Source organism: Diadema antillarum, unplaced genomic scaffold, assembly GCF_040938485.1.
Source record: "Diadema antillarum isolate AM-2024a unplaced genomic scaffold, OU_Dant_1.0 scf00000061, whole genome shotgun sequence".
Lineage (NCBI taxonomy): Eukaryota > Metazoa > Echinodermata > Echinoidea > Diadematoida > Diadematidae > Diadema > Diadema antillarum.
This window is the reverse complement of record NW_027270950.1, coordinates 1,381,894-1,408,006: the sequence shown is the minus strand read 5'-3', so window position 1 is coordinate 1,408,006 and position 26,113 is coordinate 1,381,894. Positions and strand designations below refer to the sequence as shown.

Below are 26,113 nucleotides of genomic sequence, written 5' to 3'. Positions count from 1 at the left end.
TAAAAGATGTGCTTGAACAGATATAGACCGAGACAAAAACTTGGGAAGAGAAAAAAGTTGAGAAAGAGCCACAAACTGAATTGCTACTAGGGTTTGACAAATACTACACATCTATTCAATACCTACATGTAAATTGTGTGTATATGTGTGTTTTGTTTTTGTTTTTTTACCATTTCAGCCTTTGAAGACGGAGGTCATGGCTTACAAGCCCAAGATCATCGACGTCAACAAGTTCGGCACCACCTTTGATCGCCTCGTGCGGGAGGGAGACTCAGCGGTCAGCCTCCGGCCCCGCTACCGCTCTCTCCAGCTGGGTTCGGTCAAGGCTAGCGAGTTGCCACAGCAACGCCGCCCGTTGGACACCACAGATTCTGGAGACTATCAAGAGGGTAAGAAACATCTTTAAATTTTGATAGTGATGTTTTCAGCTCCCATGGCAACTACTAAATGTGTAAGCCAATTCGCTGTTACATTGCCAGTTGCCGCTACAATTGCGTGATTCTAAAAAAGTGACTGTATTGCACTGAAGTTTGCATCAGCAAGTAATGGGATTGATTTGCCATTATCTGCGGGTAGATGGGAGACTGCTTAAAGTTAATTTGAAACTTGTACATACAGTTGTACGCGTACAATATACCTGCCGAAGTCCTTGGTAAAGAAAGGGTTAATAGTGCAGAAGTACAATGTACCAGTAAGCATGATTACGAGTGGAGAGAATATTGTTTGAAGGAAAAGGAAAAGTTCAAACAAACTACAACTGTATTTGTAACACGATTACCCTCTGTGTTTGACGCGTTGCAGAGGAGAGCAAGACGACGCGCGAGCTGGCCGAGATCAACCGCCGCTACGACGCCCTGCGCAACACCCTGACGGACCGGGACGAGGAGCTCGACCTCAACTCCAAGCTGGCGGAGAAGACCAGCAACGTGGGCGGCCTCATGGAGTGGGTGACGGTCACTGATGCCAAGGTGGTGAACGCTGCACCCCGCAGCGGCAATATGGGACAGCTGTCCACCGAGCTGGATGACTATAAGGTGAGTGTTTGTATGGTGGCTGCAAAGAGTCAATATTTTTTACCGCATAATTGTGATGGGATTGCTCGTGATGTGTAGTCGAATTGCCAACTTCAAGCGGTTTTTTGAGCCAGACATGAATCTGGTGACTCTCTGCTTTGCTTTGTCATATAATGTGTGTTTTTTGAATCATGTTTCTTGTGTTAATTCAAGCTTAACCTTAGTTTTTTTTGTGAGTGACTTGACATGTAATTTGTTGGCGTTTAGAAAGTGTCTGAATCATCAATAAGCGTAGATGCTTGTGTAACCTTGAAGGCCCATAGTGCAGATGTAGTATCGAATTGTAATGCTCAGCATGGAAGTTGCCATCATGGAAAACTGTCCTACAATATGTACACTGTACTTCTAAGTGCTGCATGTGCCATAGATATTGGAATGGCACTCCCCCCCCCCCCCCCCTAAATTTTCCAAGGAGATTGACCATGGCAAAATTGTTGTCAATCAAAAGTTTACAGTGTACCTCCTGTAGCAGAAAGTTAACAATTATCATTTCAAAGGTAGAAAAGTGATGATTTCACGTTTTGACACGTTTTGTCCCAAATGCACCTGTTGTCTCTTTTGACCACAAATGTAGTTTTCGTACCAGCATTCAGCTTCGTACTATATGTCAGTGTACGAAGAGACCAAGGTGAGACAGTGAGAAGATTTCTTTTTTTTTAAATCACAAGATTACAATTGTATCTTTATTATCATGAGCATCACTGATATCACTTCAGTTATTTGCACACTAACTGTAATACTACAGAGTAACATGAATACCAGTAGTGTATGTATACGGCAAGTGTTCAAATTATGCTGTGTGCTCCCTGCGAGAAGGTCATTGTTGCAGCCAGTAAGCCATTGCCACAGTGACCTTATGGCAGGAAGCCTCCACTGTTTATTAACTTGAAAAAAAAAGAAAAGAAAATGTGTTTGTGTGGTATTCTGACAGCATCAGTATCAACAGTTGGTCTCATTTAATAGGAATTTGTGATAGATTCCTTTTCTAACATTATTAATTCACAGCATTCTGCTAGTTAATGCATAACAAGAAGTAATGTACAAATTGTAAAGGAAATACGTTTGCAGAATTGATTAGGGCGAGTGCAAAATGTGATAAGAGATGTTTCGAAGAATTCAAAGTAAAAGAAGGAAATGAAAGAAAATGATAAGGCATCTCAATCCTTGCTGTCTTTATATCTGAAAAAAAAACAACACACCACCCAAATGTAATAAACATGTCTTTGTACATGTATGTGCTTTCTTTTAAAGATATTTGTTTGTGTGTTTTTTTATTGTGACAAAATGCACTCAGATGTGAGCTGCAAAAAAAAAAAGAAAAGAAAAGAAAAAAAAGTGGCCTGTACAGTATGTATGTTATAAACACAGTTTAACCTGATATCTAAACTGCAGCTATATATGTCAAGTAATAATGTGACTAATGATTAATATGTTATTAATAATCAAATTCAATGAAATGTAATATAATATTCTGTAATTAATTCACTTAAGTTAACATGCATCATACAATGTAATACAGAGACATGAGTCTAATAAATTAACTTGATCACTGATAAGAAAATGTACAGAATGCACTCTAACAGAAATACTACTAATTAAATTTGTTTTAATTAAGGTACTTTTCATTTATTTCAAATATGTTTTGAGATTGAGGAAAAATCATTTTAAAGCCCTGTAACAGGTTTCAGAATAGTTAATTATGTAATATCTGTAAAAAGAACATACAAAATCATTTTCACTTTCTTAAATGGAAGAGATTATTGCCAGTTATTGAATATTATTTCATCTCTCTATTGGCCATTACTGCATGCGAAAGTAAATAAGTATCCGTTCTGTCTCCTTATGAACGATACAGACGTTTCCTACATTACAGTTGATGTCTGTCTGTCAACTCTGAAGCAAATATTTACTTACATATTTTGTATAGAGCTGAGATACCAGATTAATTTTTCTCTGTTGTATAGAACAGCATGACATGTTCATCATGGTGCAACTCTTAGCTTGGCCCTGGGTCTTTTCACGGTTAAAATTGAATAATCTAAATGCAAGAAAATTTGCTAAGGAGTTCAGAGGCAGAATTTTGCTCATTTATTTACAAATACATGTAAATGGACGCTGTACAGACACAAAACTGAGTGTCTTTTACTAAATAACTGTGTTGGTTTTTTTTAGCATCTCCATGGTGACATTGACAACAACAAGGCGGCCATCTTGGACGCCATCCACTCCACCGACCAGTTCCTGAGGGACAAGCGGGCCAAGCTCTCGCCGGAGAAGGTCAGCGAACTCCAGGACCGCCTGGCCGACTTGCGAAAGCAGTACGACCTCCTGACCCGCAAGTCGGAGGACGTTTACCGCACGACGGAGAGCACGCTGAACCGCATGCGTGTCGAAGAGGAGGAGAGGGTACGTATTCTCACATCTGTATATGTGTACTGTGTATGGAAGAACACAACATTTATCCGTGTGATGTCAGTCCTGTTGTGTTCAAGCTTCCTTTTGTCTGTTAAAGGGAAAGTCTACCCTTCAAATAAAATGTGTGAATCGGAGTGAGAAATTCAAAAGAGCAGGACAGTAAAAGTTTGAGCAAATTCCGATCAAATTAAAATATTTTTTTTCTTTTAAATGCAGGAGAACATCATCTTAAATGAAAGCTTGACTCTAATGGAGGCCTTTGAAAAGAATGCATATGGGCAAGTTTTCATTGCAGGTCAATTTATAGTGAGATTTATTGAGAAATAAACAAAACAGAAACCTAATGAACTATTCAAATAGGTATTTGAAGCATCAGTGCAATGAGTTGGAGTGCATGCATGGATGTTTGTTGAGCAAGTAGTGTTCCACAAATATCTGGCTGCAGCTTGTCGAGAATCTGCCATTGTGTCACATACTATTTACCCAAAGGTCAAGCTCCGCGAACAGTATGCAGAGACCAAAGAGCAACTGAGGACACTGACCGACTGGCTGACCAATGCCGAGCACCAGCTGGGCTCTGAGCAGCCGATCCAGGAGCAGATCAGGCCACTGACCGACCAGAACAACAAGCACAAGGTGAGTTGGACTGAGAGTTTCTGTTTGACTGACATTCTTGTCTATAGTCATTTTGCTTTTTTTTTTCAGCATACTGTATGAGAATACTGAAACTCTGTGAATGTGACCAAGAATTTTCATTTACGCATGTTCTTGTACATGCACCGTAAATAAAGTCCAATAAATGTTGATACTATATCTACATGTACATTGTATGTAAGGGAAAAACCGTTTTCATTGAATAGCAATATTTTAATGTAAGACAAAGTGTTGAAGTTATGTCTTTTTTGCTTCTCAATTGATGATGTGAATGATGATGGTGATTTTGTGTTTACATAAGTTATCTCAACAAAGCAAGAAGGAAGTAACTCCATGATCTGTTTTTCTTCCAAAGGTCCTACATGAGGACATTGTAGCCCACCAGGGCCCAGTCCTTGAGACAGTGCAGGAGGGCAACCAGCTCCTGAAGCAGAAGGGCGACCGCCTGTCAGACGACGAGCGTACCACCCTCAAGACCTCCATGGACGACCTCAAGTCGCGCTACGAGAACGCCAACGTGCAGTCGACGACGCGCTCCGACAAGCTGCGCCTCGCGCTGGATGACCTGCACAGGCTGGAGCCGGAGATGGCCGACATGGAGGAGTGGCTCCGCGATGCCGAGCAGCGGCTGGAGAAGTCCAGCCGACGCATCGAGACCGATACTGGAGCCCTCGAGAAGCAGTACGAGGAGCAGAAGGTGCTGGCGGACGACGTCGTGACGCACCGCGCCGACGTGAAATTCATCAACATGACCGGACAGGCTTTCATTGATAATGCCAAGGTATTGATTATGTGAATAGAAGGGAAACACTACCACAGTGTTCTTGTACAGTCATAGTATTCAGTTCATGACATCACATCATATATTATTAACAAAAACATACTTACAACATGGATGTATTTAGCAATATGAAAGCATGTATGTCTACATTTTGTGTAATTTAGTGTGATATGTGGTAAGTTATCCAATTATTGGATGTATTTGCTGCCACTCTTTAAAAAAAACAAACTAGTATGTTAAAGGACAAGTTCACCTTCATAAACATAAGGATTGAGAGAATGTAGCAATATTAGAAGAACACATCATCGAAAGTTTGAGGAAAATCGGACAATCCGTTCAAAAGTTATGAATTTTTGAAGTTTTTCTGCAGTAACCGCTGGATGAGAAGACTACTGCAGTGTATGAATAACTTAGATGTCACATGCGTACAACAATATAGGGAAAATATAAAGAGAATTTCACAAAATTTAATCTTTTGAAAAAAAAGTACACATTCCCTTGACTCGTTACCGACATATGTTATGGGTAATATTATTCCCCCTGCCCTTCGAAAGAGGCAAGTCAAGTGCTCTTGTATTATGTGAAAAAAGTGAAAATATGTTGAATTTTCTCTACATTTTCTTTATACTGTTGTACGCATATGACTCATAAGCTATAGTAGTCTCCTCATCCAGCGGTGCCAACACAAAAATTTTAAAAATTCATAACTTTTGCATCGAATGTCCAATTTTCCTCAAACTTTCACTAATGTGTTCTACTAATATTGCTGCATTCTCTCAATCCTTATGTTTATGAAGGTGAACTTGTCCTTTAAAGGGAGAACAGACCGCAAAACAGTGCTTATTGATAGAAGTCGCATATTATTGACACCACTGTCGTAATTCTGTCCCCTTTTGCTTGCAGTTGTACAAGGAGGACTTGAGCAACTACCGATCCACCGCCTTGCCGCGTCAGTTCGGCCAGACGTTCAGCGAGGCGCCCGAATCGCACGCCACGCGGGACAAGCTGGCCAGCATCAACACACGCTACGAGCGGCTCAAGTCGCGCTGCCTGGACCACCGCAACCGCCTCGGCGAGGTGGTGGAGAAGCAGCGGCGCTACAGCCAGGCGGTCAACCCTACTCTCCCGTGGCTTGACCAGACCTATGCCACCCTCAGCAGCCTGGTGCAGGAGCCTGTGGCCACGGAGCCAAGTGCTGTCCAGAGACAGATTGACCAGCTCAAGGTATCCTCAAGAAAGATGTGCATGTTTCTCAATCTCGCTTTAATTTCTTGAATTCCCATATGAAGCTCAAGAAAGTTTCAGCTTGCTTTGAAAAGGAACATTTTCCAATCACTATGTTCAGTGTACCTGTACATGGTATTGCTGTGCATGATGTACAGTATGAAACATTCATTTACTTGTACAGTGTAGATTTGTGGTTTCCTTCTAATTTACCAACACTCCCCCCTAAAGTTAGTTCTTTCTGTCTGTGTATGAAGCCAAATCAAATGTGAACTTATACAAGTGTATCTCCAGGCTTCAGTGTGTATTGCGCAAGCAAGCTATTGGGCAGTCAAGTCTGTCCAAATAAGGATGGCTACAACAGTATTAACTGAGTGTGCCTTTGAAAAAATATTGTGAGTCAGTGATAGATGTGAACGCACCTCCTCTGATGAATACACCAATCCATGTTAAATTAGTGTTGCATTTCCAAGAGGTATCTACCCTCAGCAAATTTCACTTTGCCCATACACCTGTACTTTGAAGGACTCAGTGCCCACAGATGTGTCACTGGTGACCGACGCATTATGCTCATGCCTATTTCTGTGTATTTGTGTTTGTGTTCGGCTTGTGTTGTAGGCCATCAATGATGAAGTCGTCCTACACGGTAAGGACCTTGACGCTGCCCGCGAGGCCGGCCGCGAGCTGGTGGAAGCACACGAGGAGGTGAAGCCGGACGTCCAGCGCCAGACCCGTGAGATGGGTGACCGCTACGGCCAGCTGGAGGCCATGCTGACCGACCGCAACAACCTGCTCCAGACCGCGCTGACCGAGTCTCAGAGCATCCAGGACGGACTGGACTCCCTTCTCCGTTGGCTGGAGGACACTGAGGCTACGCTGAACAGGCTGGAGCAGAGGACACCAATCTCCCTCAGGAAAGAACTGCTGGCTGATCTCATCCAGCAGTACAGGGTAGGTTTAACAACCCTCTAATGGAGTACTGATCTATCTTCAGATCCTGGCTGAAACTACCTTGTACACCCGTCGTGCATACCCTGCTTGTTGATGTGCAATTGTCGATATTACTTTAAGACACACAGTGAGAATTGTGGTTGATGAAAACATTTTGAATAAACATTCATCTCCCAAAAAGAAATTGTTGTGGATGGAGTGAGTGAAGCAAAAGAAACAGATCAATTAAATGTTTGGTTCCATCTGTTCCTGCTTCTCCAACAGAAACTCCTCACCGACATCGAGAACCGAAAGCCCAGCGTCGACGCCATCAACAAGTCGGCCGACAAGCTGATGTCGACCACCAACGACCCCGCCATGGCCCGAGCCCTCCAGTCCAAGCTTGCCTCCCTCAACAGCCGCTACGAGCAGCTGGCCGGCCCCGCCCGGGCCAGCGCTGACTTCCTGCAGCGCCTCTCGGACCGCCTCGGGCGTGTCCACGAAGAGGTGGACACCCTGGAGGACTGGCTGATACCCACCCTGGACCTCCTCAAGGCTCCAGACTTTGGCCGCAAGGACCTAACAGAACTGGCTACAGTCCTTCAGGTTAGCTGCTGCCAAATGGTGGTGGTGGTGATGTGATGATGATGATGATGATGATGATGATGACGATGACGATGACGATGATGATGATGATGACAATGACGATGATGATGATGACAATGATGATGACGATGATGGTGATGATGATGATATTGATAATGATGATAATGATGTTGATCATTGCTTTGAGTGGCTCTGGCATTCAGTTTGAATATCTATACTCATACAATGTATTTACTTCTTGAGCTAATGAGAATGATAGTCTCTCTTCAAGGTTGTTGCACCTTGCTTTCATTAATGAAATATCCAGTTTGCACTGAGTTTGACTGCAGACAGTTACGTACAGTCATTCATTACTTGGATGTGCCTGTACAAAGTATTGTTTGTTGTTCTGTATCACATTGCATTTTAAGGGGAAACTGCATCAAATTTAGAAGGGAGTGTTCATAGAAGTGACCTATTGTATATTCTATAAACATTCTGATTAGTTTGGGTAGGGGGTGAAACCAACACCAAACAATTATAAGCTTGAACTCAATCTCCATCACTGTGATAATGGTACATGAGACTCCATGTAGACAATTTACACATACATGTCTGTAGGATGAAGCATTTAAATTGTTTTTGCCCTGTTTCCCCGACCAGAACACCCAGACCCAGACAGACAGGAACAAGCCCCAGTATACCGAGATCCACCAGCTTGCAGATGAGCTGCTCAAGGAGCGTCGGGTCAGTGACCCAGCGGCCCTCAACCTCATCCTCCAGAACCTGGATGACAACTGGCAAGACCTCCAGGAGCTTCTGGCATTCAGGTGATAATACAATGTAGTGTGGATGACAAAGGCAACAACATTGATGAAGATGATGATGATGATGGTGTTGGTGATGATGTGATATGGAAGATCCCGATGATGAGGAAGGTACTTGTAGGTCTGATAATAATGATAATGATGTCGGTGATGACTGCAACGATGATGGAAGTGGCATTGATGATAATGATAATGATGATGATGATGATATAGTAAATGATACGATTCTTACCTTTTTCTATCTATTTCTTTGTATCCTCGCAGATCTCGCCAACTGGAGGAGCGGCGAGCAGCGCAGCAGGCTTACAACAACAGCCTCAAGGATGTCAGCTCCTGGCTCATCTCGGTGGAGCGCCGCTTCAACTCCTTCAAGCCCGTCGCCAAGGAGCTTGTTGAGATCAAATCACAGTACGATGAACTCAAGGTAGGAAACAAAATACATAAATGTACAGTGTACATGTAGCTGCAAAGTGTACTTCTTTTTGTGTGTTTGTTTCTTTGTTTCTTTGTTTTTTTCGTCTGCCTTTTGTCCAACTAGTGTAGGTGGAAAGTTATCGTACTGAAAGATGTTATGAACATGCTTTTAACAGATGTCTTTCACACAGCATCAAACACTTCAAGACAAAACAAAATTAGCATCAAGAAACTTCTGCAATTAGCTAGATCTGTATGAGGCAGTCTAATCAGGATACCATTCAATTTCTGTGAAATGTTTTAGTTTATTATTGGAAAAACGAGCAAAGAAAATGGGATTCCATCAGGATTCGAACCCGAGACCTCCGGATTGCTAGCCCGGTGCTCTACCGACTGAGCTATAGAAAGTCTTAGTTCAGTGTTCATCCCAGAAACCCTAAATTCTCAATGCTCGGATGGTCAGAAGCTATAGCAGTGCGCTATGTGTGTGACACAATGCAATGACACAATCCAATGAGGGATAATGAAGAAATTATTTATGATGTGGTTTGGATTTGTCTTAATGCAGCCCCTGAGAAAGGAGGTCAACGAATACCGACCCAACGTCGACGAACTCAACGAGCAGGGCACTCGCCTGGACACCATGCTGCACGACGTCCAGAGTGCACCCACGAGGGCGCACCGTCGGTCGGCGCAGATCCTGACCTCGACGCCCAAACCACAGAGTGCAGCATCAAGACTCCGCCGACCATTTGAAGAAGCTGACATCAGCGGTCTCATGGAAGGTACGACAATCTCTCTCTTGGATACAATTTTCACTCAAATATTCATTGCATTTACAACAAGTGCAGTAACTTGTACACGTACCTTTTGCTTCCGTAATAAAGATCGAATTACAACTCAAATTCTAGCTTTGCAACTGAAACTACAATTGTACAGTTGAAATAAGTGTTATTTGCACTGTTGATTTATTCATACGCTGTATACAGTATATTATATGCAAATGAACTATTATAAAAACTCAACCTTTTGGATGTTGTTACAGCTGTTATAATGATAGAAAAATGAATGAGATGAAAAGTAAAATCAAACTTTGTATTAATGAGAGTCGGCTTTGCTTTCCATGGCTTCAAATTTCTGCAGAGGAGTCAGAAATCCAGCGGCAGCTGGGTGACGTCAACCGACGCTACCAGGCCCTGGACATCAAGATCGACGAGCGCGACGATGAGCTGGACACTGCCCTGGCGCTGACCGAGCGCAGCAAGCCAGTGGACGAACTACTGGACTGGGTCCAGGTCACTGAAGTCCAGCTGGCCCAGAGCGCCCCGCAGCTGGACTTTGCCGGCGAGGACGACCTCGAGAATCTCATGGTGGAGTTTGACAAGATTCAGGTGAGACACTCCCACCTTTTCAATAGCTCTTTTAACCCGTTGAAGACTAGTCCCGAGTATACTTGGGCAGGTGTCTATGGGAAAGGCATGTTATAGCAAAATTAGCTTATCCACTAGGGGTTAAGATGCAAGCCTTGACTCCATTTTTCATATTTATGGATTGAATTTGCCCCATGAATCGTGCACGTATACACTGAGATGTGATACTTTGTACCCAATGGGTATACTATACATGTTGTACCTGGCACTGAAGGAATTAGTAAAAAAAAAGTCAGTCTAATCACACGCTGGCCATCACATCTGTGGGAATGAGCTGGACATTGGGTTTACTGATGAAGAGCTAAAAATTGACCAGTAGCCTCGGATGGTCATTCGTGAAAGAAGATTTCTTGTGACCAAAAGCATTTATCTCTCTGAATAATGAGCATCATCTTCAAGCACCGTCTCAAAATTGAGAATTCGAGTTCCGTATTAAATGATGTTGTCATTATCCTGGATTGAACTCTCATGTTGCCATGGTAACAGGCCGTGGAGGAGGACATTGTCCAGAGCCAGGCCCCAGTGGCCCATGCCGCCATGGGAGCCGACCAGCTCATCAAGGACAAGGGCAAGAAGCTGCGGCCGGAGCAGCACCAGAACCTGCAGACCAAGCACACCGACCTGAAGAATCGCTATGACGACCTGGCCTCCAACATCAAGCAGAAGAAGCAGAACCTGGAGCAGACCATCAACCGGGTCAAGACGGAGAAGGAGCAGAAGGTGAGATGGATGGATGGGGAGGAGGAGGAGGAGGGGTAATGGGAGGAAGAGGAGGGGGTAAGGGAAAGAGGATGAGAATGCGTAAGGGGAAGAGGAGGAGGGTTAAAAAAAAAAAAGAAGAGGAGGGGCAGGAGAAGGAGGGATAAGGAAAGAAAGAGAAAGGGGAGGAATAGGAGTGGTAAGTGGAGGAGGAGGAGGATGGATGAACATGAAGTTATGAGATGGATGGCATTATGATACCTTAGAGACAAGGGACTTTAACCTGTGCGAACAATGCAATGAAGTTCTCTATGCCAATCAACACTCAAAAGAGCACAGAGGGTTAACAATGTCTTCATCAGAGGTGAGATACAGTAGATAATGGTAAAAAGTTTTGATAGGAGGAGGAGGCGGAGGAGGAGCAAAGTGTGGTTCCAAGGCATCTGTCAGCAATGATGATGAAGATGATGAAAGTGATGATTTGAAGGATATCTAAATTTGAAGAGATGTATGCATCTTGACTACAAGATTGCATCTCACAAAAACATTGACACTATAAATAATTTTTTTTTTCCAAACTTTTTCTTGCCTCTACTGATGAACATGTGCTCAATACTTGTGTATATGCTGTTTCAATTTTTTCTCACTGTCTCTCTCTAGTCTGTGATGAGCCGTCGTCTCGGTGAAACACAGGCCGAGCTCAGCGACCTCCTGGATTGGATGTCGAAGACGGAGCAGAAGCTTGGAGTCCAGCAGCCCATCAGTGAGCAGGTCAAACCACTCAGCACGCAACTCCAGCGACACAACGTGAGTCCCCGTTCCGAGCATCTCTTCATTCTTTTTCGTCAGCATGTCATAACCATAGCTGTGTGTTGTTGGATACGTTACATGTACATTTTGTATGTCTGAGGATAGACACTGTAACGGGATCTGAAAACTTTGATAAGTTTAAGTTGATTACAGCTCGAATATATTGACAAATGTACAAATTCAAGCATTCTCTGAGAACAACTATCTGCATTACTGTGTATGGCAAACATGCAGAAATGACAGCAGAACCATACATCCGTGTGGTCAAGATTGTGCAGGATGCATGCTTGTTGAAATGCTAATGTTAATGAGGTGCACCTTGCAAAGCTTTTACAATTGCATTTTGTGTGTGTGTGTGTGTTTGAAACTCAATCGCAGTGAGTGTATTTCAACTTGAAAACATAGTTCAATTTCTACATTGACGATTTGATATAGACTTTCAGCATTACGATTGATGTTATGATAAGGTTTTGGTGACAATTCACGTATCTGTCTCGCAGTCTCTTCATGAGGATATCGCTGACCACGAGCCCCAGGTTAGCCAGGCCGTCAACGATGTCACCATGCTGCTGCGCGAATTCGAGGGCCGACTACCGGCCGAGGACGCCAAGGCTCTCCAGCAGGACCGAGATGACCTCAAACGCCGCTTCGACGCCGCCAACGGCCAGTCTCTGACCCGCCGCGACAAGCTGGCCGCGGCCGCGGACGACCTGGAGAAGTACCGTGAGGAGTTCGAGGAGTTCGACGACTGGCTGACGGGCGCTGAGAAGACCCACGAGAAGCTGGTGCGCGACGAGGCGGGCCGGCGCGACCTCGAGGCCGTCCGACAGCAGATCGAGGAGGAGAAGGACCTCATGGAGGAGATCAGCGACCACAAGGGAGACCTGAAGTTCATCAACCGCGCTGGACACAAACTGGTGGACAATGCCAAGGTACGGCAGAGGGGCGGAGAACTTTATATTAAAAAGGATTCATATTTAATCCTAGCGACGCTTCAGTTCCCCATATCTGTATATGTTGACCGGCATAGTGTAAAAGTGAAAATTTTCACAGTGTTGAAATTTGTGCACATTTTGCGCAACCAGAAGCTAGCACTAAAAAAAAAGCACACAAACATTTTTGCTTGCCATAATGTTCCAGTAGTTAATGTCTTGATTCCATGGAATAAAATACATGCCAAACTCTTCCTAACCGGCCGAGCGCAAAAATTTAGTAGAGCGAAAATATCCACTTCTACAGTAGTTTGGGAATGTACAGATGATGAACACATACCAGCATTTATGGAATTGCCAGATGGGTGTATCATGTGCCAGTTCAACACTTTACGTGTCGGATGTACAGGGTAGATTGTAGATCAAAGGAAATAATTTAATTTTGCTTTCAGTATCACCATTATTGATAGTATAATCATTTCAACTATTGATTGTTTTTTATCATAGCGCAATATCATTGTTTTATACATGATTGTATGTCACAACTGTAAAAACATTTATTCATTTTTCTTTAACAAATCATGTATATTCAAACATATTTATTTACATGTAGTACCATTATTCTTTCCACCTGCAGGCTTTCAAGCAGATGCTCCAAGATTACCGCACCAAGGCTCTCCCCGCCCAGTTCAACCGCACCTTCGCCGAGACGCCGGACTCCAACGTGATCCGGGACGAGCTGGCGGACCTCTACGAGCGCTACACCAAGCTGCGCTCCCAGAGCCGCGACCACTACCGCTCGCTGAAGGAGCTGGTTACCAAGCAGCAGAAGTGGGAGGGGTCTTGCGGCGTTGTCCTGCCCTGGATCCGCGATGCCCATGCCGAGCTCTCCGACGTGATGCGGGAGCCCATCGCCACGGAGCCCGAGAACATCCGGGCGCAGATGGAGAAACTCAAGGTGGGGGCTTGTCATGTTTTGTTTTGTTTTGTTTTATTGCTGTAGTTGTTGTTGTAGTTGTTAATGTTGTTGTTGTAGAAATTTCATGCTTAACCTGTCACAAGAAGGAACTGATTTTGTATGTCTGCCCTTTGTTGTTACTTCATTTCAGAAGTGTGTATATTAGAGTCATCTGTCATCTGTGCGTGGTAGGATATAATGCTATCATACAATATCGTCCAGACTATCTTCACTCTTAAAATGACTGATTGTTTCCTATTTCGCATCATCGCACAGGATCTCCATGACCAGATCGTTCTCCACACCAAGGATGTGGAGAAACTGAAGGACTACGGCAAGGATCTGGCCAACACTCAGGACGCGGTCAAGGATGATGTCCTGCGCACTGTCCGTAAGTATTCACCACCTGGCATGATGTTCCTCGCTTGTGAAGGAGATACGTTTCATGTCTTACACCCCTTTTCTTACCGGGTGCTAGAATGTTGGTATTCATGTAAGGAATGTCGTTTATGCATTTGTGACTAATTCAGATTTTTGGGAGAAAGAGTGAAATGTAATGTATCTACGCATATTTATTACCCCCATAGGAATTCACTTGAAAAAATGATTTAAGTGCATTCTGCTTTGCTCATTTTTCATTTAGTACTAGAGTTAAAATCCTCTAGGATGTGATATTAATACTATGCTTGACGCTGATAGTTAATTGTATGGAAGTACAAAGGAGATTCCAGGTGTCTGTGAGAGTGCACATACACCGCTGAAGTGTGCAGTTAATGATTAGGTGTGTGTGCTCATGTTTATAACATTGAAACGTCTCTACTCAACCCCCCTCCAGGCGACGTCTCCGACAAGTATAGCTTCATGGAGGCGCAGCTGGCCGAGCGCAGCAACCAGCTGCAGAGCGCCCTCACACAGTCGCACAGCGTCCAGGACAGCATCGACAGCCTCCTGCGCTGGCTGGAGCAGGCGGAGAAGAACACCAACCGGGTGGTCAATGCCCCCATCATCATCCGCAAGGAGGCGCTGCTGGAGCTCATCCAGGATCACAAGGTAAGGGCGTCGGCCTCCGTCTCCACCCCCCCCCCCACCACCCATCCTACAGTTCGTCCTGCATCTGGTGGGGGGAAGAGACCGGTAGAACCCCTCTTGGGCAGTGAACTGACAAATGATATATAGAAATATTTACAGTGGAACCGTGTTCATCTGTTTATTTCTGCCGAGTATTTTATGAAAAAGTAGAAGGATGGGCGTCGGCTCCATTACCCCACATCTACCGGTCCTTCTCTATCTCGAGGGGGAGTTCTACCGGTCTGTCTCCCCTACCCTTCATCCCTGCGCTTCCTTACCTATTGCTCTGGGTACCCAAATGAGCTGTGCATAATGCTTTACATCTTACGGGAGTAGATACAGTCTTTCTGTACTCAACAGGTTAGAGGAACGGTGGGAGTAGTCCAGTGTGCCATCCCCTCTGTTCTTCTTTAACACATTGCATGCAAAGAATCGAATCCATCATGTATAAGATATAATTATGGGAAATACAAGTTTGCACATACACATACAATATCAAGCTGTACAAGAAATGTGGTGGGTTAAGGAAGAAGCAATGGGAAGTAGTCGAGTCTCTTTCTCTTTTTTGCTTCTATACCAAAATTGCATGCAGGAATTGTACACACAATGTATCAAAACCAAGGGAAATTATAATACCTTTCAGACACTGGGTGGAAGAATGCAGTATAGGAATATATTTACAGTGGAAGCATATTCATTTCATTTTTCCTTTCAAGTATCCCATTAAGAGGTAAAAACAGAAAATACAAGATGTATTTTCATTCAGGAACAGTTTCCAATATCAGTCGTAATGGTCCCTGTCTCTACTCTCCTTTAGAAATTAAGGGGAATGTTTACACAATGATGGGTGAAATATACAAATGTACATCATATGTCTGAATCATATGTACAGCATGCTTATTGCATGCCTGGAAGTTATCCATATTCAGCACTCTTGGGCTTTGTTTCATAAAACCCCTTGCAACCATTTCAAACTATAATGATTATTTTGCAGTTGCCATGACAACAGCCCGGCCATAGCCAATCAGCTGTGCTCTATCAATAGCACCTGCTGTTGCTATGACGCCTGCAGGCTTTGTCAAATTGTAATCGGTGCAAAAGTGTTCATGAAACCAGTCCTGGGGCCTGTTTCATAAAACTTGTCATCAGTGACAACTGCCACATTTCTATGACAAATTTTCTCTCAGCCAATCAGATGCAAGGATTTCAGTAGCTTGTCATATCTATGACAACTTGTCACTGATGACAAGTTTTATGAAACGGGCCCCTCGTGTAAATTGCGGAAAGGTGGTGTATGGTAATGGGGATCTTTCGTGGTTCATGGCTGGATATACGATAGAAAGCAAAATCTTTATTTCATCTTTCTGTAAATAGTTTCTGTGAGTAGTGGGAAATGGTGTTTGCTGTAGAACCCCATAGTATCGCATTCAGCTTTGGTGTGCCTTCCTCATCTACAATACAGTAGTTGGAGTTTCCCTTTGTAGCTCCCACTGAGTTTCCATTCCACACTGCAAATACTTGCCGTCTGCTTCTCTATGGTGCTGCGTATTATTTCATTTTGCTTGTTTTCCACGTGCATGAAACTAAAATATCATTTATTGATTTATTGGAAAATAATTTAAGAAATTCACTCATATTGTTGGTCATATTGTGTATGCCTTATACACTACATGTATATTGGCAGGAGAAGGAAGTTGGGGTAGATGTGGTGCAATAGTTGACAAAATTTCCCCTCCACCCACTCGTAATTAAAGAAACTTTGTGCAGGCATTTGTCACAACGAGTGTTATTGTCTGGAATATAAAGTAAAAATTGAAAACCGTCAAACAGAGAATTTGTTACAGCTGTATATACTGATCTATGTACAGTCTACATGTACACTTTGTACATTGTACATTATAGAGCAAATACAAAATAAAGTATGTTTTCCATCCCCCTTTTTTAATGCTCTCAATCGCTGAACAAAAAATGGCTATCAATTTTGTGCAAAGATCCCTACCAACATATCTTGGCATAAATTGTTGATTGCTGTATGTTCCCTTCAATTTGTCTTTACACTTTTTTAAAAATAGTTTTTGAAACACCACACTGTTAGATGCACCTAATAGAAGCAGATTTGCGGTCCTTTCCCCCATGTTTTGCCACTTCTTGAGATAAAGCTATCTCTCACAGAGATGGGATGAAGCTTTGCAACCCTCTCACACATTTGTCGTGACTATCTTCCTCTCTGTTATAATTTACAATTTTCAGAGTTTGACCTTAATAGATAATTTCTCTAGTACAACAATTCACACATCCCTATAACGATGCCATCCTTTTTTTTTGTCAATCTTCTTTAGAAAGCCCACTTTCATCTTAATATATTTTTGAATAAACCCCAGGTCAAATGCAGAATCTTTTACTTTTTTTTTCTTTTGGAAATTTTAATCAACATGTTTGATAATGTGCAGTTTTCCCCATTTCGAACCAAAAATAGGGTGTTTGCCTTGAATCTATTTTTCCCCCTTGTGCATCGACATTGTCTTTCCTTATTTGAAGCAGCTCTGCCTTTAATTGTTTCAGACATGTTTCTCTGATTGCTGTATATTCTATTGACTTATCTGAGACAAGGTTATTGTTGCCTCCCTTACTGTATATGCCATATATTTCGCGAGTCTAAATTATCGCAAATCTGGAATTCCCGATAATTTCGCTAGTGGTTAGATTTGCGATCGTGGAGTCCTCTAACCGAACGGAGAAGTGTGCATGCATATGTCACATTCACATCGGGGATCAGAGTCAATATTTTCGCATGTCTTTAATTTCGCGAGTAGCACCCGACTCGCGAAATTCTCGAAAATAAAAACCTTGCGAAATATTCGGCGTATACAGTAATTTATGCATGGCGACAGCAGCCTTTTTGCTGGGATTCGACAACCCCCTTTTCTTTGCTAAATGCGGAATTTTTGCTCCTTTGGTTTGCATGCTGTAGTTTTACTCTCACAGCTAGACTGTACTTTACATGTATCTTCTGCTCCCATCCTGTATTTGAAGTGCAGTATGTGGTCATGTTTGTGCTTGTGTTTGTACTTGTGTGTACATCTGTACATGTATTGTACATTGTACCTTTAAAATGCGTTTTTCCCTCCCCGCAGGATCCTTGAAAGCTAGAGGGTAATTTCGGTATAGCTTTCTCCTACAAAGAACTTTGTGTGCATTCCTTTTTTGTTATTTTCTGCTTGCTTCCTTACATCCCCAATACCCTTGGTGAATTACAGGGCTGCAGAACATGGGAAACCATGCAAAATACCTCCTACTATTGGGTGAGCTCGTCTGGGACTTGGAAACTAACTCCACAATATAATAATTACTTGCTTGTATACACACATCTGTGTTTTATCTCCACCAGAAGACAGCTATTACTCTCTGAATTTAATACCATGCATTAATTTCGAGGTCTGAAGAGGTACACAATAGTTTTGCCACTCACTTACCAGTGATAGAGATGACATTGTATTCTACATGATCGTTGTGTATTGTGTGCAGATGATTGAATATTCTTCACAACAAACATATAAAATTGTATGCAGTTTGGTTGACACATCTCAAAGCCATTGTGTACCTCAATATCAGACTGGTTCTGTGGAAAATTAATAGCCTAAAGCCTCTTACACTGTCCTAATGACATTCAGTAATTATTCATGCTATTTATTGAATTCCATTGTATTTATGACAAGATACAGTACACTTGTATGATGTATACAGCTGTATATTCAAATGTTACATATATTCATAATTTTATCCTATTTTTGTTTGTTCTGCTTCTGTGCTTCTGATTGGAATGCTATTCAAGTACTCATTCATTCCAGTCTGTACTGGCAAATATTTTGAGAACCATTATTGAACTTCTTTTGATTAAAGTTAGTTTTACGGTGACTTTATGTGTCCTGATCTTTTCTTTCTAATTTTTTTAAGAGGATAAACTTGCATTTTGTTAACTAAGTAAAGAGTCAAAAATATTTTAACAACTTAAATTTTCCAGAATTTGGCTGATCTTCAATTGTTTGAGATAAAGATGAACAATTCATAGGACTCTGCATAATCAACTCTTTCTAGAAAAAAAATATCAAAATGAGATTGTGTCACTGAAAATATACTGAATTTTAAAAGGCAAATAAGTAAGAAAGAGTGATGACATGACAAAAACTTGTCATATTCACTTCAATCTTTCTTACCACCGATATATTCAAGAACTATTTATTGTGTTTGATATTCGAGACTCATTTATCCAAATTAACCATCCATGCAGATGATGTGCATGAAACTAGGATGTTTTTATGTACTCTCAGCACAAACTTATTACATTTGTGCATAAATAAAGAAGCAAAATACTTAACCCTCGACAGACATGTTTGATTGGAAAAACAATTCATTATATCATGTACAAGTTACTACTTGTTTAATCTGATAATCGTGTAAACCATTGGATTATATTCAAAGTTTGATTCTCTTAACAATCTGATGTCATGATCATTAGTGGCACTTAATGATATGTAATGAATTTATGTATCCGTACACGAAATACACATGTACATGTATGTGTCAAAATACATGACATAAACATATGTACCCAATAAATTTCTTAAACTAATTTTAATTTGTGAAAAGGTATATAACACCCAATAATGTAATCTAACAATTTTTGTACAAATATGACATATTAGACTTCTCTACATATTATACATGTAACTTTAACTGTACTACCAGACAAGAAATGATACAAGTACAAGTAAGTACAAAGTAGTACTCTCTTACTTCTGAAACACAGTTAAGGATTAGATAATGTGAGGATAGTTTCAGTGAAAAAAGAATTGTAAACCGTACGGACAAAGGGAAAATGTTAGAAGGACAATGTCACACTTCAAATAGGCAGTAGGGCTCCCTGATTATTTCTGAGTGTACAATGAACAATGAACGATGTTCTTCAAGTAAGATTGTACTGGTGGGGATTTACGGCATGTAATCATTCAAGTCATACTAAACGTTTATCTATGCTATGCTGAAGAGCTCTGATGAAAAGATTTAATTCTTATCAAAATCAAATACATGTAAAGACAAGGGAGACATTTTCCTGACACCTGGTTGTAACCTCAGTTCTCAATCTGCTGGTGAAATTCGTTCAGAATTTAATGTCACATGCACAGAAATCTACAAGAGACTGTGCTCAGCTGTGCTTTGTACAAAGGATGAAAAAACTAATTTCATTTTCCTCTTTCCGTACCCATCCCTTGCCCTCTCGTGAATGTCCAAATCATTGCAGTACGTGCAAAGTGACATCGACACCCACAAGCCCACACTGGACGCCCTCAACGACCGGGCCGAGACGCTGCTGGCCAGCAGCGACGCCCAGACCGCCAGCAAGGTGCAGGCCCGTCTGGACGACCTGAACGGCCGCTACGGCCGCATCGCCACCAGCGTGCGCAACCACGGCGACTACCTGCAGAAGATGCTGACGAAGATGAACCAGCTGCATGCCCAGGTGGAGGACTTCGAGGACTGGCTCATGCCGGCCATCGAGAGGCTGGAGTCCAAGGAACTTAATCGCATGGACCTCCTTGAGATGGGATCTAAGCTCATGGTGAGATGATGTCCTCGGTCGATCCGTGCTTCCCAACCTTTTTTAATCCAACCCCATTTTTGCTCCCGCAATCTATTTCGAGGCCCATACAGTGTAGTTTAATCAAATATGATTTTTTTTTTTTTTAATTCATTTTTGTCTGACATCGTGGTCCACCTGTGAGAGCTTTGCAGGCCACCAGTTGAGAAGCATGGCTGTAGATGATTTGACATAATAATTGTAGAGTTTGTTGTAGCCTCATGCTTAACAAATCAAGGAAAAGGAATGACATTCTAAGAAATGATTATCTCCTAATCAAAATACCCACTGTCATCACTGTACATATGTATGTATCATAACTCGGTACTGTATCTCTTGAACCAGCACACTGAGTTTGAGCCTTGCCTTTGATGAGTCGGCAGATCATGAACGAGCAAGTTTTAGAATGTCTTTTGCTTTTTCATGCCCGTGTACATTACACAGGAGTACCAGAGGGACATCGATGAACACCGCTACACCTACCAGGACATCAAGCGTCTGGGCCAGGAGATCACCAGAGACCCGAAGACCTCGGACACATCCCGCATCGCTGACACCGTCGGCAACCTGACCAAGAACTGGGAGGTCCTGGAGGCACTGCTCAAGAGGAGGTAAGAATCTGTTGTTATGGTGATGATGATAATGATGATGACGATGATGATGATGGTGAGGAGGATGATGATGGTGACAGTGGTGATAATCAAGATTGTGAGTGAGACATCAAAAATGATAATGGTGATGGTGGTCATTGTGACTTCATATTCAAGTTTGTGGTAATTGTACATGTATGATTGTGATGATGATGTTGATAATAATGATATCCACTGTGATGGTAATGTTTGTGATGCTGGTATTTTTAACATTGGTAATGATGGTGATGATGTTGAAGTCAACAATAATGATGTTGCATACGTAGTGGTGGTTGATGTGATGGAGATGATTTTGGTGATGTTGTTAATGATGGTGATGATGGTAGTGGTGGTGGTTGCAGTAAATTGGCAACGTTGTTAATGATGGCAATGGAGATGACTGAACAATGTGATGTTTGTGGTGGTGTTGATGGTGACAATATGATAATGGTGGTAATTATGCTGTTGATGATGATGATGATGATAATGATAAAGATAAAGGTGATAATGGCTAGGAGGATGTTGACCAGGTCAGCGATAGTGATAATGATTTAATTCTCATTCTCATTATTATGATGATGATGAAAAGGAGATGAATGTTTATGAATATGTTGCTGCTAGCAAGAATTTGAAATTGCATAATATGTTTTTAATCCTTTAATCCCTCTGTAATCCAGGAACAACCAGCTCCAGCAGAGGCAGGAGACTCAGGACAAGTTCACTGGTCTTCTCAAGGCTGCCCAGGACTGGCTTGACCGCATGGAGGACAAGGTTGACCGCCTACCAGTGGTGGCCATCGATCCCCAAGCCATCAAGCAGCAGATTGAGCAGTACCAGGTGAGAGATACAGTGAACATACAATGTACATGTATCCATCATGCTGAATACTGAGGAGATTGGGATCTCTCTCTCTCTCCCTCCCTCTATCCATACATATATATTTTTCTCTCTCTTTCTCTATCTGTCTCGCTGTACGAAATTCCTGATATCAAAGTTTTACCTTGAAAGAGAACATGATGATGTGTGGTATAGCGCCCTCTTTGGCACTCTGTGTCTATGCCTAATGGTTTCAAATCTCAGGAAGGGGATTATACAACTGTACACTAGCATACAATGTGTGAAAGACGTACTGCTGTGGATGATATACAATTTGTATGTGCAATACATTTTACCCTTTTCCAAAGAGTACATACATTATGAAAAATTCCCTAGGAAGGCCATATATGCACCGTACCAGTCTTTTCAACAAACTGATATTGGAGCAAAGTATGCCAAAGAAGAAATGAGTGCAGCATTGTAATATCAACCATTTCAGAAATTTTTACCTGTATGCATTCGGTTGTGTGTACACTTTGTAAATAGTGATATAAACATAGTGTATCTGTGATGAGGGATCATAAAAGTCAATAACTGTTTATTTATTTGTAAAACCTGTAGGAAGGGTTTTTGATGTGGAAACAAGCATATTGTACATGTGATGTTAAGGTTGAATGAGTCTATTTTGCGTGAAAAGAAGTTAATATAATGATTCTTTTGTCTGTGTGTTTCCTAGCCACTGCAAGGCGAGTACGACTCTTTCACCAACAAGATCGATGAGGTCAACCACGTGGGGCTGACCTTTGAGAACTTGACCGCTGATCCTGACCTTCCAACTACCAAAGTTTCGCCGCTGAAGCGATCCAAGTAAGAATGCCCATCAATGCCTTCAAATTTGTCCTTCTTAAAGTCATAACTCATATCTATGATTGTACAATGTATAAGCTTGATTGTAACATTTCTTCTTTTAAGTGCACACTTTGTGAAAGCAAGTATCATACTTGAGGGATGAAGTGTGACGACGTATATGGGACAGAAAGTTTGCATTAATGGAAATTCATAAACAGAAAATTCCCTATTTGCTTGAGGAAGATGCCACACACAAGAAATATGTACACTGTAACTGTGCTTAAATATGTCCTTGACTTTATAATGAGTAGCCACTACATGCCAGCCACGAATTTCATAGATGCTCTTCTTGTTGATGTAACCAGCTTCCAAAATAGGGAAATACAATGTACAGTAGTTCAGGCATTAATTCTTGTCCTTTCTCGCTTTATTCAAATCTACTTCCAGTGCAGATGATATCGTACACAGCCGTATGATTTAGGAGCATATTTGTGACAAATGAAGTTATTGTGTGTTGTTCTACAAGCACCATGTTCACCACTGAGGTGCCAAACAGAATATTTTGCAGTAATTTACATGTAGTTGTCCACAGGAGTGAATTTGTTGTTTTGCCTGTTTTGTATGAGGTTTGCAGTTGTGTTGCAGTTAAAGTGCCAAAATAAAACATTTACAGTGCACTGTGTACTTCAGATGCACAGACAGGAGTAAAAGTTAGTTCTAACCCTTTCTGTCCCCCCACAGGATCTTCATGTCGTCTAGGGCCGGATCTGAGACCAGGAGTCTGGACACCCGTAGCACGGGATCCCGTAGGAGCTCACTGGGATCAGAGCTGGACCAGAGCGCCTTCCTCATGGACGACGGTAAGACCCAAACCAAATTTTTGATGACTGATGATCATGCACATTTTGTTTTTGTGTGTGTGTGCTTTGTTTCGGCCATTGTTTTCACTCCGGTCTCAAATTACTCTTGTGCTGTTTGACCCATTGTTTGTTATACTAATTATTTCAAATCATTAATTATGTTGATGGAGGTCAATTTATCTTTCAGTTCCAGTCAGTTTTAGTAACATTGTCAATGATGTCCATGTATTTCAAACCAGTCTGAATTTGTGCTGATGCTGTAAATGGACCAAATATTACTGCTGATGAGTTAAAAAACCAAAAACAAATATGGATACAACCTGGTATTCTACGTCTGTACTATTGTACAGTAGTCTCTAAGTAGTCATCTCATTGAAAAGCAAGGTTACCTGGTACAAGACTTTGCTAATTGTAAGTAGGAGCACAAAATACATGAGGATACCAATATATGAAGACATGGAACAATGGATATGTAGATAGAGACTTTGACTGCATGCTTATTGCAAAATTGGATGTCTGTTTAGTCCATTCTCTTTTTTCTTTTCAAGTAGATGTGGATAGGGAGGTTTTGATTTCAGATGTTTTATTTGTTTACGAAATAAAAGATTTCACAGAAGAGTCATTTTTTCAGGTACAGTACTGTACATTTGTAGTCCAGTACATCGCCTATCAGCCACCAAAATTGCCCAAGACAAAGTTGTAGCTGATGACAGTTAATCCATTGCACTTCTCATATCAATTTGTAAAAATTTGTATTCATACCGCAGGACTCACAGAGACTCAGCGCAACCTCGCCGACGTCAACGAGCGCTACCAGACGCTTGGCGACAAGCTCGCCGACCGTAAGTTCGACCTCGACGACGCCCTGGACAAGGGCAACCTGTTCCGCAGCGAGCTGGGCGCCTTCGTTGGCTGGCTGGACGGCGTGGAGGACACGCTGAAGCAGGAGGTCCCACCAGGCATGACGGCTGAGGAGGCTGAAAGGAGACTCCAGGATCACATGGTATGGCCTGGTTGAGATTGGTAGATGGATGGATGGATGGATAGATGGATGGATGAATGAATGGATGAATGTGTGGATAGATAGCTGAACGATATGCAATGTATATATACAGGCTGTACAATATACAATGTAGATAGATAGAGAGAAAAAGAGAGCATGATACATGTACATACATGTAGGCACCAGGATAGAGAGTTAGATTAACATTACATGTAGAAAGATAGGAAGTAGGTGGATGTACAATGTAGATAGAAAGATATGAATAAATACTGTGTATAGGTAGATAGGAAGGTACAATGTAGATGGACAGATATAATTATGTAGATATGGTAGAGACATGTGAAGACAAAAGTAATAATAATAAAGGACTAGTCAACATCTCTGTACCAGGGACTTTGGACAGTGTGTACAATGCTATGGGATTTTCTGTGCCAGCCAGCACTCAAAGCACATAAAGGTTTATGATTTGGATCATGCACTCAAAGACACTATTATTAGCCAATCCTGCCCCTGCAACAGAACTCCCCACTAACCGTGGTCACTCCCTCGCCCCCTCTCAGATCCTGGTAGCCGACATACAAGACCACGCCCCTCACGTGACCTCGCTGCGCGGCCTCTGCGACGACCTGACGGGCAACCGCAGGCACCAGCAGGGAGCGGACGTCATCATCGGACAGGTTGATTCAGCCGGTAAGTTTCCAGAGCATGGCATATTATTTTCCTTCTTCTAAAATGCTTCAGATTCTCATGAATGCTGTTCTGCTGTGTAAACGTGCATTCTGCCAAAATTTTGAATTACAGTGTATGACATATTTCCTTATCTACATGTACAATGTACAATGTACATACAGTACATGTATATTGTATATCCCATAGGGTTACCTCAATACATATTTGCCAAAATGTGCTTGCAAAATGACTGGTTCCAAATTCCAAATTTCCACATCTACATGATTCCCTTCTCTGTAACAGCGCTCCCCCACTAAAGAAAGATGAAGAAAACAAAATAACAACATGTTGACTATATCACCAACTTGATTTTGGCTCAAGGCTACAAAATGTTCAAGGCATTTTACAGGTGGTCCAATAGACTGGAATGCATGTTCACACAACATACACCCTATGCAGTTTTGGATGATCAGATCGTACATGTACAAGGTTAGCACAATTTCTGAAGGATATCGATTCTGTTTTCTTACTTGATTTATGAGTTTTTCTATTTCTGAGTAATATCTTCTTTTTTTTTTAATCACTTCCTTTCCGAGATTTTTTTCTTCTTCTTACTGCATTCTACTGTCTGACTGTTTTGTAAAGAGTGTTGTGTATATATGTATTTTTTTTCATCTTTTTGTTTCGTTATACCGATTATTGTCTATGTATTATTCTATACGTTGATTGTACCACATTATGTTTTTTGTACAGTGTATATCATACGGACTTGCTGAAAAACAGCCTAACGGCTGAGTGCAAGTATTTTTTACCCGTGTTTAAATAAAACAAACAAACTCATTAGACTAATGG

The 26,113-nt window shown here is 41.9% G+C and overlaps 2 protein-coding genes across 2 annotated transcripts in view; both read left to right on the top strand.

Annotated features, from left to right (window-relative positions):
- Positions 1-1,273, top strand: part of LOC139716122 (uncharacterized) — a 106,701-nt gene extending 105,428 nt beyond the window's left edge. Inside the window, exons 109-110 of the mRNA XM_071627678.1 lie at positions 179-389; positions 802-1,273. Of these exons, the coding sequence (XP_071483779.1) occupies positions 179-389; positions 802-1,112 (522 nt within the window). The 3' untranslated portion in view covers positions 1,113-1,273. The remainder of the gene's footprint in view (positions 1-178; positions 390-801) is intronic.
- A 404-nt stretch (positions 1,274-1,677) lies between these two features.
- On the top strand, positions 1,678-25,323 carry LOC139716121 (microtubule-actin cross-linking factor 1, isoforms 6/7-like). Its single transcript, XM_071627677.1, has 24 exons — positions 1,678-1,701; positions 3,246-3,479; positions 3,978-4,124; positions 4,498-4,923; positions 5,827-6,147; positions 6,766-7,098; positions 7,363-7,683; positions 8,326-8,492; positions 8,754-8,913; positions 9,472-9,688; positions 10,047-10,294; positions 10,820-11,053; positions 11,693-11,839; positions 12,343-12,774; positions 13,412-13,732; positions 14,009-14,123; positions 14,568-14,782; positions 20,100-20,417; positions 20,880-21,046; positions 21,742-21,901; positions 22,617-22,747; positions 23,471-23,589; positions 24,357-24,592; positions 25,153-25,323. The coding sequence occupies exons 1-24, from the start codon at positions 1,678-1,680 to the stop codon at positions 25,321-25,323; spliced, it is 5,364 nt and encodes a 1,787-aa protein (XP_071483778.1).
- Positions 25,324-26,113: the final 790 nt, after the last annotated feature.

Excerpts from the sequence above, each read along its gene's own strand:
- LOC139716121 (XM_071627677.1), top strand. The coding sequence starts at position 1,678 with ATGTCAGTGTACGAAGAGACCAAG. Across the intron at positions 1,702-3,245 it reads CAGTGTACGAAGAGACCAAG|CATCTCCATGGTGACATTGA; the intron begins GTGAGACAGTGA and ends GGTTTTTTTTAG. Across the intron at positions 4,125-4,497 it reads ACCAGAACAACAAGCACAAG|GTCCTACATGAGGACATTGT; the intron begins GTGAGTTGGACT and ends TTTCTTCCAAAG.